The following is a 16,572-nucleotide window of genomic DNA, read 5'->3' as shown; positions in this document are numbered from 1 at the left end:
TCAGTGTTTACGAGCGTTCAATTAATGTTTTCCTCTTTTTTTTTTTTTTTTGGTTGTTTTTACTTCAGAAAGCGGAAATCTGCTGACATATAAGAAAAATATCTATTTCCTGTTTTCTTTGGAGCGACCGATGGAAACTTCATGGAGAAATACAGCGTCACGCCATCGTGATAACGTACATGTTTATGACAAATGACCAGTGTGAGAATACTTTCCTGTAGATCAGCCGACTTCAACATGTTTCAAATGACATACAAGTATAACAGTGTATCTTCAGAGGACTTCGGGTAGCTCAAATTCCCATGAAAGAAGGTGCAGCACTCGGAACCTGGACAATATGCACACGATTTGAGGTATATGTTTGTAGTTACGTCTAGTAGTCCTCCATGAAGTTTGATCAATTTTTTTAAAAAGATGACAACCAGAGGCGAGATTTCTCTTCGGGATATTACTCATAAGATAACATTCTTCCAAAGCCTCGCTCGTTTCATTTATCTGAAGCATTTGTTGTTGAGAACATTAGATGTAAACATCGCTAAATTATGCAATATGTGATTTTGAGCTTTTTTCGCGAACTGCCCCTATAAAAAGTAGGGGCAGGCCCGCAGAGATTTTTACATATTTAAAAACTAGAATATTATAACCAGCTAGGTGGGTAGTTTCAGTTCCAGTATTGGTGTACTTTTGGAGAAATTCAGATAAACGTTTTCCCTGTTTTACCCGACAGCAAAAATGACCGAAACTGTACCGAGATGAATAATCTGTTGGTGTGTTCACATTCACTCCCAGGGGAAATTGAATGAATCAAAGTGAAGACGAATGATGTCACTATATATGGTACAAGTGCCAATTTGTAATGTTGTATTTAGCTTGAGATAGAGAAATAAACATTTCACTCTTTTCTTGCGACGTTTTTGTATGAAAATGAGGCCCTAGGCCTCGAACAAGCAGCCGTTGTTACCATGGCAACAAGAGTGCTGCGACCTTTAAAAAGGGCATTTTTGTGCATTCCCCCTGAGTGCCTAACTGCATGCAAAATTTGAAGGGGGGTTGAGAATTTCCATTTCCCAAGATGTTTGATTCTTACAGAGACTCGTTCTTAAGCTTGCCAGAAAGAACAGTCGCCTGGTCTCGTCTCCAACGTCGTACCATAGACTCGCCAAGTCCATAATCTCAAGCGATTTTCGAGCTGTTTCCTACAGCTTCAGCCTCCGCGACAACTTTTATCCTGATAGCCATAGTATACGAAGAGCGGCATGCTTTTTGCATGATGAGAAAAATAACAGTGACGAAAGAGATACTCGATTGAAACGTTAGTCAGGTTACAGTAACTGAGAGTATTATTGTGTTTCTACAGTTTCGTAGTAGTATTTACATCTTCACTGACTCGCTTTTTTTTTCTTTTTTAGAAAGTAACATATTGTAATATTGTCAATTCAACATAAACAAAAAGTAACGTATTGTAATATTGTCAATTAACATAAACAAAAATCTTCACACAGGGTAAATATTCATTTGTGTTGGTATAAATTATTGCGTGACTAGCTTATGATATACATGGGGTAGGGGGAAACACAACGTAAAACCTGGGCTCCTGGCAAAAAGTAATACCCAAGCGTAATCTAATAACCGAAACAGTTTACTGGTCGTATAAAATCAAAATAAACAAGATAAGAGTGTTATTTTTTTGACAAATTGTAGTGATTTATGCCAATAAACGGTGGCGACAAGTAGGCACACCATGTACATTTCATAGTCGCTAGCAAGTAAATTTTGCCGGACTTTGAGTTCATCTCACGATAGAACAACGCAAATACACAAGGAAATTTTAACAGTAACTTTATAGCCATCCTTTTGTCTTTTAAAAGCTAGAAGCTCAATAGATTCTGTCATATCGGTCATTGTTATAACTGTCTTTGTTTTGATGCTACTTTTCTACATAGAAAAAGTATGTCGGACACAAATATTCACCAAAAAATAAATATTTCTTTGCCAGCTTCAGCGCTCTGATTGGCCATAAAACCATTTTACATGAGCGTGTATAAACACGGTTTTCGTTCCTCTTTCATTAGTTATTTAATAAAAGAAATGTAAAATGGATAAACTCGATAAGCTGGAAACCACTCCGCTTCGCGTCGTGGTTTCCTACGCTTATCTCGTGTTCTCCCAACCTCCCGCGTGTATAAATCAGGCTATGTAAACACGGAAACCATTTTACATTTCTTCAACAAAACATGAAAGTAGGAGAGAAAACAAATTTTGGGGACTTGCTGCTGTTTGCTGATGCATGTTGACATTAGCTCTTAAGTTACTTCTCCGCTCAGAGTTTCATTTACATGGATACGACACAGATTGTAGGTTCGTTATCTTTCGTTGGGTCTTTTAGTGACATTTTGTAGTTAGATATAGATAGACATTTGTGTCTATTTGTTCGTATCTGTAATCGCATGGGCCCAAGGGCAATTAAGGGTTAATTTCCCGCGTATTTTTTTCAATGTTCACCCAAAATTGCCCGAGTCGCGAAACAATTAAAAAATGTTTGGAAAACTTTGAAAATACAGGTGAAATTAGTCTCAAATTGCCCGAGGGCACTTGCGATTCCTTGTTTATCACAGAAAGGGCAAAATGTTTGAGGGAATTGCATTCGCGCACGCTTACGCTATCCGTGCGATGAATCCCTTTCAATGCCGCTACAAATGTCAAAACAAATGTAAGTGATCAATAGATACGATGAACCTTTGTCATTGTTTTCCTCATCTGGTGTGATTAAAGCCATTTTTTACTCGCCTTCTTTCCTCTTATAAATATCATTCAATATATCTTATAAGACGTTTTGGCGTCTTGTATCGCTGAGTATTTTTACGATTTGAGCTGTATTTTGTCGAATCCGCAGGGTAAGTCAAATACAAACAACGATTTTTACAATTATTTATGTTAATGCAATTTTTAGAAGGCGAGAAAAGCGAAGTAAACAGAGAAGCGGTTTTTTGCGTAATGCTCGCGTCGGATTGGCTCATGAGACGTCAGCTTGTCACAAGGTGTCAAAACGATTCAAAGTTGAATTTGCTCTGAAATCATGCATATTTAAAAGTAACACAAGTACAAAAGTGTTCGTTTTTCAATGAATAATTAATCGCCGGTAACAAAGCTTTGAATCTACCGGGAGACATACTCTCAAAGACAGGGATGAGCTCTAAGAATATCCAAAATAATTTCCAAAACTAATTTTCATTTTCATCATCCTACTCAATCACATGGCGACGACACTTCGCAGGAATATATCGCTGTCGTTACTTGAGGAGCTAAGGGCTGTGAACTAAGAACAATGGTACAGTTGTTAAATACGGCACCAGAGAAGGCAAGTGAAGCCAACTTGTCAAACAGGCTTTTTTAAAGTACAAAATAACCAACTGTCCAAAAAATCGTACATGATCGCAAGATATTTGTTCTCTACTTTGTGCAATTGAATGATAAGTTGAGATATCCACATCGCTTCTGCAGAGCCTCGACTTCGCGTTCTCGTATCTCAGTTTTCCCTCTACGCGTACGAATATTTCTCACGTGAGCTATTATGACGCTTAAAAACAGTAAAATCAATTAACGGCTCATTTGATCAGTTAGTTTCGTGGTACAATGGGCATCTAAACTTAGAGGTCTTCATAAAGTGCCAAGCGTTCCCTTCAAAATGCAACCTTTGTTAAGGAACATTCTTACTTTGGTAGTAATCATAGTTTTCGTTAGTGAAGGCCAAATCGATGCAGTGAGAAGTCTCGAAGAACTTTACGGTAAGTTTAGAGATGTATTTTCAATTTCACCAAATTATCAATTTGGTCCATTTTTCCCGCCCGATTCCGAATTTTGAATCAGTTCTGTGCATCGTTGTCGAAGGACACTAAGGAGTGATTGCCATAGTTTTTCTTTTCTTGTAGGAAGATTTTTCCCACCTTAAGTATGTGATGTTCAGTACTCGTTCTCTGTGAATGAAAGGCTGATTCAGTTCGAGTAAACTATTGGACCGATGACAAAATTTTCTCTCTGAAACAATGCTTCAACTGAGCCCATGGTTTAATAGATTATTAGGAGAGTCATGTTTGCTTTTCTTTGCAGTGTTTTGAAACATTAGATCGAAATAGCTAGTACTGAATTAAAGAAAAATTACTCTCGTGAAAACTTCCTTCTAACGGTTTCAACGAGCTCTTGCCATGACGTAATGTGAAAATCACTGAACTCAACTGAAGCTTTGCTCGAGAAAACTTCGTCTCCAAACGGATGTTTTTCTAACACGAGAGCAAGAACAAACCAGAGAAACGGATAACGTGTGACTTCTCTGATATTGATCAAATTCCGGTTTAAAAATTGACTAACAATATTAGGTCATCAACAGCCAATTTGGGCACTATTACGACATTGCACACGTAATGTAAAAGTTTACGAGACATTTGCGCGCGCTATTGTTCCCTCATATTTCGTTTTTTACTCTTTTTTTTTTCATGTAAATCACGGGCAACATATATTAATCACCAAGCGGGAGGTCCGTATTAGGAAAAACTGAGCCCGAAGGTCTCGGATGCTACTCAAGGCCGCCACAATTGTTATCATGGTCAGTAAAGCGTCGCTTATCATTTCAACATCGTTTTTTTCCCTTTAAACAGGAACATGCGACAACGACGAAGGTTGTCTACTAAGTCACAAATGCGTAAACAAGAGATGCCAGTGTAGGGATGGCTTGGTCGGAGATGCATATAGCTGCAAAATTGGTAATGACCTATTTGTTTATAGCCTTCAGAGCGGGCGTAATTTTGGCGAGCGAGTGCTTAATATCCTCTGTGACAAGTATGGCCGCCATCTTTGATTTTAATGGCAGCGGTAGGCTGAGAAGAGAAAATAATTTGTGCCAGGGGGGTGAGTGACGGTCACAAATGAGGAGAGGGTTGTGGGTGGCGGAGTGAATATTACTTTTCGCCTTTTCCAGGCCCCCCCCCCCCCCCCTTCCCCTTCTCCATCCTGCTGTCTCTATCTCCAAATCAAACATGGCCGGTTGCATAAACGATCTCGAGTTTCTTAAAAGTTAACGCGCCCAGATAAGACGCCTGCACTGCACGCTAATTTGTTTACTTCATTTGATACTTGCCAAGCTCCGGATCGGAGACACGTGGTTTCGATCTCTAGTTGGGTCTAAACGGCGGAAGGGCGGAATGACAGAATGGCGGAAAATTACCCATATCCTAAAAGACAGAATGGTGGAAAATCACCCCAAATCCTAAACGACGGAACGGTGAATACAGTATTTTCCTTTGGGTGGGGGCTAGGACCTGTAAACAGAAAACTTGTATTATGTTAACCAGGCGATAGAGATACACGGATTTTAGGAAGCCATTTACATAAGAGAAACCTCAATTTAAAAAAAAAAATCAATGAAGAGAACATCAGACACTCAAAGACGCGATTACGCTAAAGGGGCTATCCAAATAATCTGACGCTCTGACGCTCGATCGCTCTGACGAAGGGCTAACGCTCGAAACGTCAGCATCTTACTCTTTACGGTGGCCAATTTACGTTTTCAACTCAGTTGTTAACACTAAATTACCTGCTATACTCTCCCACCGACCCATCACCACAGTTTCTTTCGAAACTTACCCCTTTACCTAAATAATCTAATTGAAAGAATTCTCACAGAGGTTGATTTCATGGACAGGAAAACAACACTCCAGGAGAAATACAGAGTGCAACTAACCACATTGCCTTTTGTTACACAATATAACCCATCAGTGATCAGCCTTGAAAAAGATTTTATTGAGCAACTGGCAAATTACGGAGAAGCAACCAAAGCTTCAGAAAATTTTTAAAGAGCTTCCGATAGTTTCATGTAAAAGGGGGAAAATCATTTAAAGGCATGCTTTAAAAGGTCTCAAAGGTCTGAAGGTCAGCTACCTCGAAAATAGCCTAACCACGAAAACAGCAAAAGTCGGGTCAGCCTGTTAGCCCAGCAAATACCTCGACAACCACAAAATCATCTCAAACAAACTGAACAGCCAACATAATGTTACACATTACGAGGAAAGATGATTTTTTGAATATTTCATTTCCGCGGAAGTTATCATCATGAGGGGAAAAAAGGACGAAGAAAGATCTCACTCACTTACGTTCACGACCAGAACACCGCTATGATATAGCAAAGGAAAAGACAAGAATGAGTGGGAAGTGTGTACCATTATTCCGTCTTTTAGGATTTGGGATGATTTTCGACCGTTCCGTCTCTTAGGATTTGGGGTAATTTTCTGTCGCTCCGTCTTTTAGGATCTTAGGTAATTTTCCGCCGTTGCGTCCATTGGGATGTGGGGTAATTTTCCGCCGTTCCGTCTTTAGGAATTTGGGAAATTTTCCGCCGTTCCGTCTTTCAGGAATTGGGGTAATTTTCCGCCGTTCCGGCTTTTCGGGCCACCCCTATCGTGTTGTGCTGATGAAAGGAGTACAAAGACCTTATGCCCATCTCCTCCCCTCCTTGGATCAGAAATGGATAGTGAACTCCTGGGGATCGAGGATGCAATTAAGTCACTGAAAGATATCTGCAGAATTCTACCGTGCAGCACATTATTTTTTAATTCTAAGTAGCGTTGATAATTCGAATCAAATAATTAAGGTTCACTTATTTTGTTAGATCATTTTGTCTTATGTTTTCCTTTTAACCAGCGGACCCGCCGTCATGCAAAACGAGCAAAGACTGTCATAAAAAGGCAGCTTGTGTGGAAGGAAAATGCCGTTGTATGGGTTATTTTATAGGAGACGGCAAACGTTGCTTAGGTAAGAGACATTCATTTTGAAATAGAGTGTGTTTCGATTGAGTATCGTGAAACGTTTAACAACCGCGTTGCAGTAGACGATTTAATTCTCGAGAGCTTGTAGATCTGTGGTGCTGACTAGAAGGACCGAGAGCGGAATTTGTGTAGGTCTTCAAGCATCGCAAGATTGATTGACAATCTTTTCTCGAGGTCAGCAGATGATCAGAGATCGAAATTCCACGATGAACCTAACGAAAAAAAAATTGAATATGTATCCACTCACAATATGACAATTTTTTTTTCCAGCTACAAAATCTGTGAATTGTATGACAAAAGATTATTGCGGAGATAAAGGGACGTGTCTTTTTCATCCTCTACGTCCTGATTTTGCCGTCTGTAAATGCTGGATTGGATACGTGTTTAACGACAAGCAATTATGTGTCGGTGAGTCACCATGTGGGGCTGTAATACTAATATATTGTCTGAGTGAGGGAGGGGAGGGTCGTACGAGAAAATATCTGGCTGAAGGTCCGAATCGAGAGCCAAAACTTTTCTTGTTCATCCCAACCTAACTCAGTCACTAGGCATTTTATCGCGAGCGACCGTTGTTCCTTCTCCCTCGTCCTGCTTTTTGTTCGCTGTTCGCGGGGTCTCGTGGCTTTTTCCAACCCTGCGGCCAACACACGGAATTTTGTCTCAAGGTTTTCTCTGAATTCTACGGCGAATTACAAACAATCTAAAGCCTCTTTTTTTCAATAATTTTTGCGGCGCGCTGAATGATACGTTTAAAAAGGACTAACCGTCGAAAAAGGACACTGATTTTTAAGAGCGATTTTACAAACAAGCAGCATTGTCATTTTTTCTATAATCACAGAAAAACGTTCTTCCTACTTGAATAAACTTTTAAGGTGTCGTGGCAGGCAGGAAAATATGTAGCTCGAGGTAACTAAGTACTGAGCGTGCGTAGAAATAGAGCAAAATAGTTTCCCCTCTGCTTCGACGTCACTGATGAGTATTTTATACGATTGCCGGTTTCTCTCTTTCCTCCTTTCCTCGTGCATCTTACACCCCGCGAGGTCGTGCAGCTTTCTCAGGCCCTATTGGTGCTACCGTGTACGATCTTCATACGGGAATTTTCCAACTCTTGAGACACTGCCATTTGTATTTTCCAATCTTTTCGAGTCATTTTCGGCTTTCTTGAAGGGCACAATCTTTTTTTTTTAATTTGGGACAAAGCTTCTTCAGAAATAATATAGATAAATGAACGTCAAAGTTTTACAGTGAATGTTACTTGGCATGCGAATTGCCTGAAAACTTCATATTTTCATGATTCGAACCAGCTGAAACTTGAGCCGTGTGCCTTCAGGAAGTATCAGAAGTTTATGAACCAGAGAGAGTTATAATCCTCTGGAAGTATTCAACGGTCCTTTCCTGTTAACCCTTTCACTCCCAATATCTCCTTAGTAATTCCTCCTACTATCTGTCATCCAATTCCTGTGATGTTAGTTGCGAGAGTGTGTCATGAAAACAACTAATAATCCCATCGTTACCGTTATTTTTCATCATTCTCATCACTTGTCTGTTTGATTTTGTAAGGAAAAATTCTATCTTGGTCACTTGGAGTAGTTACAGGGTTGAGGAAGATAATTTAAAGATCTGAACGGGTAAAATCTTGCAGTGCAGAGATTCGTTAAGGATTATGGCCTTAATTCATTTGTTTCAGCGCCAAATATACCATGTACAGACGACAAAGATTGCTCTTCTAAGGCCAAGTGCGAGCATGGACTATGCGTTTGTCAAGGAAACCGAGTGGGAAACGGCCGCGAATGCAGAGGTAACCAGTCAAGTAGACAAATAAGAGCGACGTACTGATGCTTATCGTCGAGTCTTTGTTGCTCAGTGCTGCATTTCGTCGGGGCGGGTAATCCGGGGGTTTGAGGTTTAATTCCGCACGAAGAATATTTCCTTTGTCTCACTTTTATGACATAACGATAAAACATCCCTCTCATTTATCAAGACAACGTTCTCCATTTCGAGTCTCATGAAAAAAAAAAAAAAGAAAAAAAAAGTGAATTCTGAATTTTTTAGACGCCAAGGTATGCAAAGGGAAATGTAACACAAAGAAAACTAAAGGTATTAAGTGTCTCGTTGATCCAATGATGCCAGAAGAGAAAGTCTGCAAATGCCCACCGAATCAAGTTCACGCGGCTGGAAATTCCCAAAGATGTGTCCGTAAGTCCACTCTTGATTGACATAATTAATTTATATTTAGGTGTTTAGAAATATATGGGAAGGGGTACAGTACTCTGAGGCCAGAGAATTTAATTTTCGAAAGTCGGGAATCCATTTAAGTAAGTTTTGATCAATGTGTATCAATATTTTATACCTGAGAAAGGGATATTCCCTTAAATCCAGCTAGAAGGCCGGTTTTCCTTCTTTTTTTTTTTTTTTTTTTTTCACATTTCACATTTTCACATTTTTTTCACATTTCGGAAAATTTAGCGTTGTAAATGGACTATATTTTGTTTCCCAAACTATTCCATATAACGTATTAAGTCAACGGTTTCTCGCGTAACCTAACACCGCGTAACACAACGAGTGACACTTCAAAGAATAAATACATATGTGTCCGAGAATTAATTTTTCGTCTTTCTCGAGATGTGAGCTTGGGACGTCTCTGCTCAAACTCCTTAATTGCAGCCCAGGGTTGTAAGATTGTATGTAAACGCGTTTTATTTTTCGACCACGGTTATAGCGTCCCCCACCTCCATGTAAACAGGCCCAAAAACTCGTCGTCGACCACTTGGGGAGGACGAGTTTTTTCAGGTTGTGTGACCGTGACAGAATTAGTGCGCATGCTCAGTATGCGCGTGAAACTGGTCCTGGTCCTGGTCCTAGGTCTCGGATCTGAAGGTCTCTAATACTTACACTAACAATACCTATGTAAACATTACGCGCTTCTAATAGTTGTAACATGAGTGCAAAGCTGTAACACCAGTTCAAATTACAAATAGCACGCGCGCTGCCAAAATTTCGTCTGTCCTCACTTTCTGTGATGCTTTTTTCATGTTAATCATTATCAAGTAACAACATGATTTCTTGCGCAATTTGATTTAAATAAGCGCTTGTAAATTTTCAGGACTACAGATTGCACTCGCCCGGGCTCGTGTAACTTTGTTGTACTCTGAAAAATTTTACTCCTACTCACATACACCCAATTGCACCCGAAATCATGTTATTACCTGGGCATGTTTTTCTCGAAATTTGTTGCAGCCTGCATGACTGACAAGCAATGTAAAGGGAATGAGCGCTGTGAGGATTTTGAGTGCAAGAAACCTGGTAAGATTACCGTTTTAGCAAATCCAAATTACTTTAGAATTTCTGAAAGTGTTTGTCCGTGTGAGAGGGGGGAAAGGGGATTACTTAAGTCGATTTTAGCTTGCTACAAGCCGCTGGCCTCTCAGAACCCCCTACCCCCATTCTAGCCTATAGTCTTCTTTGGGCAAATTTAATTCTGGCAATTCCAACTCAGTCACTTTCTGTAAATGCATCTACTTTATGGAGCCTTTTTGGAAGGTGGTTCTTAAATGAATTGACAAGTTGTAAACTTACTCGTAAAATCCCGAAGAAAAAACCTAAAATTCAACCCTTTTATAATCAATCCAGTCGTTAAAAAAGTGACCCTATCCATCGACACATCCCCATTAGGCTATTAAAACGAAGTTTCCCCCCCCCCCTTCATTCTTTGAGGGAAGACCGCTTGGCTACGTAATGTTCTGTTTGTTTTATAGATACTGATGAAATTCCTACATAAATAAAATTTTTTAACATCACTTTCCGAGACTTCCTGAATGTTCTTCAAGCTCGGAAAAGTATCGATGTGAAAATTTGGAGAAAGTCACCAGTAACTGTACCGTCTTCGCACCTCAAAGCCATTTTGTGAGTGAAATTTCAAAAGAACCGGCGCGCGCCTGAGCAAGAAGCTCTCATGTAATTGGCTAGTCATGCTAGTAACCATAGCGACACCAATATCCTCACACGTGAAAGATAAAAATAGTACCTTCACTGCGCGCGATGAAGATATGATTTTTTAGCAAAAGTAAAAATCCTGGTATTTCATCAGTATCTATATAATAATGCTAAATATGCTATTCAAAATTTGCAATGGTAGTTTATTGTTCTCTGTCAACCGTTAGTATCAGTCGGCTAAATAACTGTTGTTTTAAAACAGATTTACATCCGTGTGATTCGTCCGAGGACTGCGATAGAAATGCTGAATGCCGCGATAAAAAGTGTCACTGTAGAGAAAAGTACGCCGGGAATGGACGTAATTGCTCAGGTATAGCGACAGTGGGGAAGTGTAGGATATCAGAACCGTCTCCTCCCATTCAAACTTGTGGGGCTTTCACCTCTTGTATGACGCTAAGATTCTTGCAAAGATAAAATACATACTACTTTGGGTATGCAGATTTGCTTGTCTAGAAACATTTCCTGGCCTACTTAAGGCTCTAAAGTTAAAAAAGAATTGTTTGTCTTCTGATTTAAATTTTGGACTCCTTCGTTAGAAAACTCATTTACTAGTTCAAACAACGTAGAAAATAAATTTTAAACTGGTTAAATGAACCACAACAGTTGGCTCGAATAAAAATTTCGAGACTTTGTAGAATTGCAAACAAAGTGGTAACAACTTTGCGCGAACAAAAGCTAAAAAAATCCAACTAAAGTTAAAACAAACAGCAAAAGTACGAGGAAAATGTCCACTTCAGTTTTCTAATGTCAAGGTTAGAGTTCTTTGACGTGATTGGCTATTCGTGACTAAAAAAGGGAAGACGAAGGGGAGAGAAAGACAAAAATTGTTATTTGAAATCTAAAAGCAAAATAAATTTTCTACACCCCCCCCCCCTCCAGCCCCCTTCCTTATCAAAATTTCCTGTGTCCTTCTCTGCAACGAATGATAGTTAATTTCAAAGCTACATTTTCCAAGGTAAGGATAGGTTGTTTCGCGAGAAGATGCGCACCTTGATAAGTGCACAAAATTGAGCCACTTTTCCATGTTATGAAGATGTTAAGCTAAAAAAAAGTCCATATAATATAGCTTAACATTCGTTTTCGTTTTACTGTTGATCAATCTCCTAGCTAGCCATGCAAACGGTCAATAATTCAGTCAGTCAATCAGTCAGTCATTATTTCAGTCATTCAGTCAGTCAGTTGGTTAATCCATCAGTTAGCCAGACAGTCAGTCATGCAGCTGGTCAGTCAGTTACCCGGTCAGTCAGTGGATCAATCAGTCAGCCAGTCAATCAGTCGGTCATTATTTCATTCATTCAGTTAATTAGATGATTAAAAAACTGTTAGCAGTTCAGTCGATTAAGCTGCCAGTTAGGCAGACAGTCAGTTTGTCAGTCGGTCAGATAGCCGGAGTGTGAGTGGGTGAGTCAGTCCGTCCGTGGGTCAGTCAGTCAGTTACCCGGTAGTCAGTCAGTTTGATAACGAAATAAACTGTCAGTCGTTCAGTCGTTTAATCTGTCAGTTAGCCAGAAAGTCAGTTGGTCAGTCAGTCCGATGGCCTCTGAGTCAACCGGTGAGCTAATCAGTCAGTCGGTCAATGAGTTACCAGGTCAACAGGTCAATTAGGTAATTAGATAAACTGTCTGCTGCTCACTCGTTTAATCTGTCACTCAGTCGGTCTGTCAGTCAGTCAACCAATCAATAAATCGATCCGTCATTATTTCATTCATTCAGACAATCAGATAGTTAAATAAACTATCGACCGTTCAACAGGTTAATCTGTCTGTGAACCTCAGTCAATCACTGCAGTTAGTCAGTAGTCATTCAGTCAGACATCAGGGCAGTTGCTCAGTGACTCAGACTGACCGATAGCAGAGCCAACAGTCAGTCAGCAAGCCGACGAAACTAGAATAATCGATAGAGAACTCCTCTTTCAAAAAACGTGCTTACTTTTTATGGGTCTGCACCATTTGATTTGCGATTTGAAAACGTTGGGTCTTCCTTCTTTTTCGTTTCTTTTCAAATGAACTATCACTAATTATGGTCAGAATGCAACTTGAGTCTATTACTTCTTTCATACGATGTAATGTTTTAATTCCATTGTTTTCTATCACAGAGTCCTTACCGTGCCCAGTCGCACATGAATGCGATGCCAACTCCGAATGTATTTTACATCACAGGCATCATTTTAGTCCTTATTGCAGATGCAAATTCAATTTTAAGAAGGCTGATAATGGCGCCTGTATAGGTAAGATGTTACATATTTTTGAACGATAAGTAGCTGTTGTTCAGTATTCAAATTCTTCAATAGCGCTATTTATTTGAGGCCCATTCGCCATGGAATTGATAAATTTGAAAACATTGTTTTCATTTTGAAACTTCCCCCAGCATTTCCATCCACGCCGTGCCGGATAAACTTCGCCAAATGCAACAATTACTGGTGACAGAAACGCTTTACATTTGCATAATGGGAATAAATCAATCATTTCGTCAAAAATTAGAAACAGTGATCTCGGCATTTTCGAAAAGCTACATTTTCGGTCCGAGTTGGTGTCAGTGGACGGTGCTGGTGTTGCGCGATGTTGATGAGTCGTCAGTGTGCATCTCCAATTTATGAATCACTGTAACAAACCCAACGTTGAATGTCTTTAGTCTTCTTTTTTTCTGTTTACATAGAAGAGAGGCAGATTACCACTAGTATAGTGTTGTAGATTTTAAGATTGATCATCAAGGATGTACTTTTTTTTTATCTATGGATCATTATTGTCATTTTTTTTCCCAAGAAATTACTGAGTAAACATTTGAAAAATGTGTGCTTTAGTGGAGAAGTTCGCAAAATAGTTGTTGACAATCAATTTTAATAATATGATGGACCAAAGTTAAATTACTTCGGGACTACCTCCTCCCTTGCATGAATTTTTATGTTCTAGTTAGTCAGACATCTCTTCTTCTCGTCTCAGTGCATATTTTTTAGCGCGGGGTTTCAAATATATTTTCCGAGGTGCATGAGCAGAACACATTGCAATCAAACAAACATAGAAGACTAATTTTTAGGGGCAACATAACGTGTATTTATCGTATCTCCATTGTATAAATGCAGATATAGACGAATGCAAGGATCCAAACGCTTGCCCAGCTAAGCAAAAATGTATAAACACGCCTGGTGCCTATGAATGTCATTGTGAAGAAGGATACGAGAAGGGAGATGGTGACGAGTGCGTGAGTAAGTACCACCGAAACTTCCAATTCGAGATTTTTCGTAAAGGTTTGAATAACTTAAATCCCTGATGCTGACCAGACAGTTTACTGACCCAAAGGTCTGCTGCTGCATACAGAGTAGTTTCTCAAAGTATTTTCGATCTCCACGCGTTTGTAAAATCGGAACGAGAATTCTCTGTTACCAGTTTGGTTTATTCAGGAACCTTCCGCACACGCTTTGCTGGAATAGGGCAACGAAGTTCCCATGCGCAACAACAATGTCAAGCTACGTTTTGCTGTGAACAATTTTCTTCTCGTGGCTAGTTGTCCTTGCGTTCATCCGACTTAGCTGACTCTAAGAGTATTGCAACGTCGAGCTTTTCATTGAAGAGGTCAAGAAAAGCAAAGTTCTTTTTGCTCTTCTCCAGTTTAACAATGTGATTTACCTTTATAGAAATGAAATGTAAATGCGGTGCTCATGGATCTAAGTGCGACGAAGACGGAAAGTGTACTTGTAATGAAGGATATGAAAAAAATGGAGAAGGAGTATGTACAGGTAAGTGATTACCTTTACTTGCCTCATCATAAAGGTCTTCGGGTTGAGATAAACGTATAAATTTCTGTGTGCTGCGTGGCTCTTTGGTTAAATTAGAGTGCATGCGAAGTGTCATGGCTTTGAAAAATCTCTTTATGATATTGGTTTGTTCGTTGTTTGGAACAATAGCCGCAGCAAGATTTGTTTAGTAAGGGTGCATTTTCCGTGCAACAAGAGAACGAGAACACCAGAAAGAAAACTTTGTATGCTCAGAAGTTTTTCAAGGAATTTCTATTAAGTTGCGACAGAAGATAAATTTTATTCTGTTTGTGCTAAACAGCCTTCAGCTGTTCAAAAGTTAGCTGTGTAAAGAGTCTGAAAATAGCAGTATCTGATGATTTAGGCTTAACAGGCGCTGTTATATGTAAACCTTAATCATAATTTGGGAATCGGGTATTTTGTTTGTATGAACACAGTATTTTAATTACATCCAGCTTTTCAATCTTTACCTTGAATATCTATTATACTTATAATGAAAAGAAAACTACACGTTACCTCGAAGATATAAATTTTATGTTTTATGCTCCCTCGTGAGATATTGTTCTTGCTACTCGAACATAAAATTCATATCCATGCGCCACCGTGTAACATCCTCCATTCATCATTTTCTTTTCTGTTATCAAACAAGACATTAACGAGTGTGCCTCTGGGTCAAAGTGTATCGGAAGTGTGTAAATCAACCAGGGGGACACTTTTGCTTATGCAAAGCGGGATATGTGAAGGCTGATAAAAGATGCGTCAAAGAACCTCGTAAGAATTTGTTGGCATAATATGAGTGTTCTTGTGTATGATAGCGTCCTCGTGTGACTTGACCTGCTTCCTGATGAGGGATACCTCAATCCTAGGTTTCGCTCCTTTTCGTCAACTAAAATTTATGGTCATAGGTGATGCTTATTAGGTTTTTAAACTGTATTAGTCTACGACTCTTGCGATAAATAAAAAATTTGAAACGTCACAAGCACCGATAAGCAACGAAACACATGCATTCGCCTTCGTGGAACTGCTTAGAGCTGGTTAATCAAGTAAAAGTGGACATCAATAATGGTAGGGGATAAAATTCGTATTAAAGGGCAGGCATGCAATATCCTCTATCTATCTTGAACAGAATGCAAGTGCGCATCGCACGAAGAATGCTTCAACGGAAAGTGCAGGTGCAAGACAGGATACAAGAAAAATTCAAAAGGGATGTGTGCTCGAAAACGTAAGTACTGTGCACAAGTCCAAAAACGCGCGAACGGGTCAAGAAGAATATATCGAGAACTGAAAGTTCTAGACGTATCTTTTTAATTTGGATGCTTGGACTCTGAACTCCAATTATGCAGGGGCTCTTACTTTCCTGGTATGAATTTCCATCTGTTCGCCATTTGGAGGATAAATTATGTTGAGATCATTCGATTGAGCCAATGGTGTTCTTTGTTATCAGAATGTATTTCAAAGGGTGAGAAATATGCGTTAACCAGGAGCCCATGGGCTGATGACTTGACAATCTTTGATCAAATTATTCGTTTTCTATTTTTTAAGGCTCTGCTCGCCAAGTTGATTCAGGCCACTCTGTACACGTCACCAGTCACCTGGGCACCCTCGGCCTCGTCCTTACACTACTTGGGCGCCTGGCCGTTACAGCATGAGGAACCGCGCCTACTGCTTGCTTTGCTGCTGCATGCTCATTCTTTTAACTTTTCTCTTTTTGTCTTACAAAAAATCTGTATAAAATTATTGTATTTGTAAGAGATACTTCTATACGTGGTACAAATCTATACGGATGATTCAAGAAAGTTTGAAAAAATATATTTTTAATTCCTTACATTGATATCTATCCTTTCAAACATAATTTTTCACGTTCAAATAACTGTTTATCTGAACCTCATCAATTGTACTCTTTCACTCGTTGTTTCATTGAGTTTGTTTCGTGTCTCTTCAAAGATTTCTTACTATTTTTTAACACAACCATCAAGTCCTCTTGTTATCCTAAATAATGTGAAGTTACGTTAA

The 16,572-nt window shown here is 39.4% G+C and overlaps 1 protein-coding gene across 1 annotated transcript; it reads left to right on the top strand.

The window, feature by feature from the left end:
• Nucleotides 1-3,685: 3,685 nt before the first annotated feature.
• LOC131772167 (tenascin-like) lies at nt 3,686-16,234 on the top strand. The gene is made up of 13 exons (XM_066172442.1): nt 3,686-3,785; nt 4,653-4,757; nt 6,691-6,801; nt 7,086-7,223; nt 8,503-8,613; nt 8,868-9,011; nt 10,053-10,118; nt 11,011-11,118; nt 12,904-13,035; nt 13,888-14,010; nt 14,440-14,541; nt 15,686-15,781; nt 16,102-16,234. Exons 1-13 carry the CDS (start codon nt 3,686-3,688, stop codon nt 16,206-16,208), a joined length of 1,443 nt encoding a protein of 480 aa, XP_066028539.1. The 3' UTR covers nt 16,209-16,234.
• Nucleotides 16,235-16,572: the final 338 nt, after the last annotated feature.

Source organism: Pocillopora verrucosa, chromosome 9 (genome assembly GCF_036669915.1).
Source record: "Pocillopora verrucosa isolate sample1 chromosome 9, ASM3666991v2, whole genome shotgun sequence".
NCBI classification, from domain to species: Eukaryota; Metazoa; Cnidaria; class Anthozoa; order Scleractinia; family Pocilloporidae; genus Pocillopora; species Pocillopora verrucosa.
Note: the sequence above shows the minus strand (reverse complement) of the source record. Positions and strands in the feature narration are given on the sequence as shown.

What these genes read in the sequence shown, in the direction of transcription:
- LOC131772167 (XM_066172442.1), top strand. Translation starts at nt 3,686, where the DNA reads ATGCAACCTTTGTTAAGGAACATTCTTACTTTGGTAGTAATCATAGTT. An exon ending in AAGTCTCGAAGAACTTTACG is followed by an intron (nt 3,786 to 4,652) that starts GTAAGTTTAGAG and finishes CCCTTTAAACAG; the next exon opens with GAACATGCGACAACGACGAA. An exon ending in AGACGGCAAACGTTGCTTAG is followed by an intron (nt 6,802 to 7,085) that starts GTAAGAGACATT and finishes TTTTTTTTCCAG; the next exon opens with CTACAAAATCTGTGAATTGT.